Source organism: Podarcis bocagei (genome assembly GCF_964188305.1).
Source record: "Podarcis bocagei genome assembly, chromosome: 13".
NCBI classification, from domain to species: domain Eukaryota; kingdom Metazoa; phylum Chordata; class Lepidosauria; order Squamata; family Lacertidae; genus Podarcis; species Podarcis bocagei.
In genome coordinates this window covers 31765802-31768021 of record NC_138138.1, presented here as the reverse complement: position 1 = coordinate 31768021, position 2220 = coordinate 31765802, and the positions used below count along the sequence as shown (strand labels likewise).

The 2220-nt window shown below is 37.0% G+C and overlaps 1 protein-coding gene across 1 annotated transcript; it reads right to left on the bottom strand.

Annotated features, from left to right (window-relative positions):
- Positions 1-756: 756 nt before the first annotated feature.
- On the bottom strand, positions 757-1695 carry LOC308570543 (olfactory receptor 5A2-like; the record flags this gene model as incomplete). Its single annotated transcript, XM_081165452.1, has 1 exon — positions 757-1695. One exon carries the CDS (start codon positions 1693-1695, stop codon positions 757-759), a length of 939 nt encoding a protein of 312 aa, XP_081021578.1.
- Positions 1696-2220: the final 525 nt, after the last annotated feature.

Below are 2220 nucleotides of genomic sequence, written 5' to 3'. Positions count from 1 at the left end.
AAGAAATAACTTAATATTCCCCACTGTTTTGTTGGCAATTGATCTGAATATAACATGCTTTAGACAGGTGGTGTGTGTGTGTTTCTTTGCTTTTTTATCATTCTGAATAATTTGATGTCATCAGAAAACATGACCACCTCACTGTTCATTCCTCCTTCCAGGTTATTAATGAACAAGTTTAAAAGCATATGTCCCAGTATAGATCCTTGGAAAATCACACTTCATACATCCTTTCAAGATAGCCTCTCTTTATCCCATGACTGCTAAGTATTCTCAGGAGTCTTTGGTCAAAGACTGTATCAAAAGGTTTTTGAATGTTCAGCTATGCAATGCGGACTATATCACTCCTGTCCACATTTTATTGATGCTCTCAATTACCTCTAAATTGTCACTTAGACAAATATGCATAAAAGTTCAACTTATTAAAAGACTTCTCATAAAGGTCTTCTCCTGTATGCATGCATACAATTTTCAGAAGCCAATGGTGTCTAAAGTAACATTTTAGCCATAATAATTGAACCAGATAATTAATATTAGTGTTCATTGAACCATCCTCTACCTCAGAGCCCAGGAATTTAGGAATCCACTAGCCTTGATTAATTTAGCATATCCTTCATTGTTTCTACATTATTGCAGGCCCTGGACATTATAAAGCACGAGATGCTTTATAATGAAATTCTTGTTTGGACTATAAGCAATTTAATGCATATTTTAAAATACAGTCCCATTGATGAACACTGTTCCAATACATTTCTATTATGTCTTGGTCAATACATTCCTTCCCAAAGCTCTCATTAATGCCTCTTTGACTTCCTTGTTCCTGAAACTATATATAATGGGATTTAGCATAGGATTGATTACTGCATAAAATACAGAAATCAGTTTATCATTCTCAGGGGAGTAAAACGATTTTGGCCTCATGTACATGAAAATTCCTGTGCCATAATAAATGGTCACTACTGTTAGATGGGAAGAGCATGTGGAAAAAGCTTTGTGTCTACCACTAGTAGTACGGATTCTGATGATAGCAGCAATGATGTAGCCGTAGGACACCAGAACCAGGATAAAGGGCAGCATTAAAGTGCCTGTACCCCCTATCAACATCAGAAGTTCCACTAAAGAGGTATCAGTACAGATCATGTGCAGCAGAACGGGGAGCTCACAGAAAATATGATCAATAACATAGGGTCCACAAAGAGGGGGCAAGAATATGGAGAGGGAAACCACAGAGACTAGAAAGCTGATGGTCCAAGATGCTGCTGCAGTCTTCACACAAACACGGTAGCTCATTATTGTGGTGTAACGTAAGGGATGGCACACTGCTGCATAGCGGTCAAATGCCATCACTGCTAGAAGGAGACATTCTGCGGCTCCCATAAGGAGGGAAATATGGGTTTGCAGCATGCACAAGTGATACGATATAGTTTTCTTGGTGGATATCAGGTTGGCCAACATTTTGGGGACTACAGCAGTGGTGTAGCAAAGGTTCAGAAATGCCAAGTGTTGCAGGAAAAAATACATGGGAGTATGCAGATGGGGATCTGCTGTGGCCAAGCAAATTATACTAATGTTCCCAAGAAGGGTTGCAGCATATAGAAAGAAGAAGATTGCAAAAAGTAAAGGTTCCATTTCTGGATGATTAGAAAAACCCAAAAGTATGATTTCCCAACCTTCTGTATCATTTGTTGGTCTCATAATGCCCCATCGATTCCAACTATTGGGAGGGGGGAACCTGGAAGAAGAGCAGACAAAACTACCTTTTAGAATGTGAGAATATAGATGTATCATAATATATCCTAAACCTAAATCCTGCATCTAAATTATCATTCATTAAATGCAATATAAACTTTATGCAATATTGTTCCATAACTTCTTTAGGCATATCTCCATATATTGTCAAGTCAAGTTTTAGTTTTCAGTTTTATGCTGTTTTGCATATTCTATGTCTGGAAAAGATCAGTAAGGTTGTTTTCCTCCTGATGTAACTTCTTGTTTATGAAAAAATTATAAAATTGTGATCTATGCAACAATTACTATATAATATAGGGGGAACAGTTCTTTGATCATACAGGTACTAGAAATTTAGCAGATATAAAAGCAGAGCAGAGCTGGGAAGAAATAGAGACAAATTTAAAAAGTTACATTTTTAAAAACCAAGTTATTTTGAGCAACGATAGTACAGGTTGGCTTTCAGATATTGTTGGATTAAACTTCTCACCA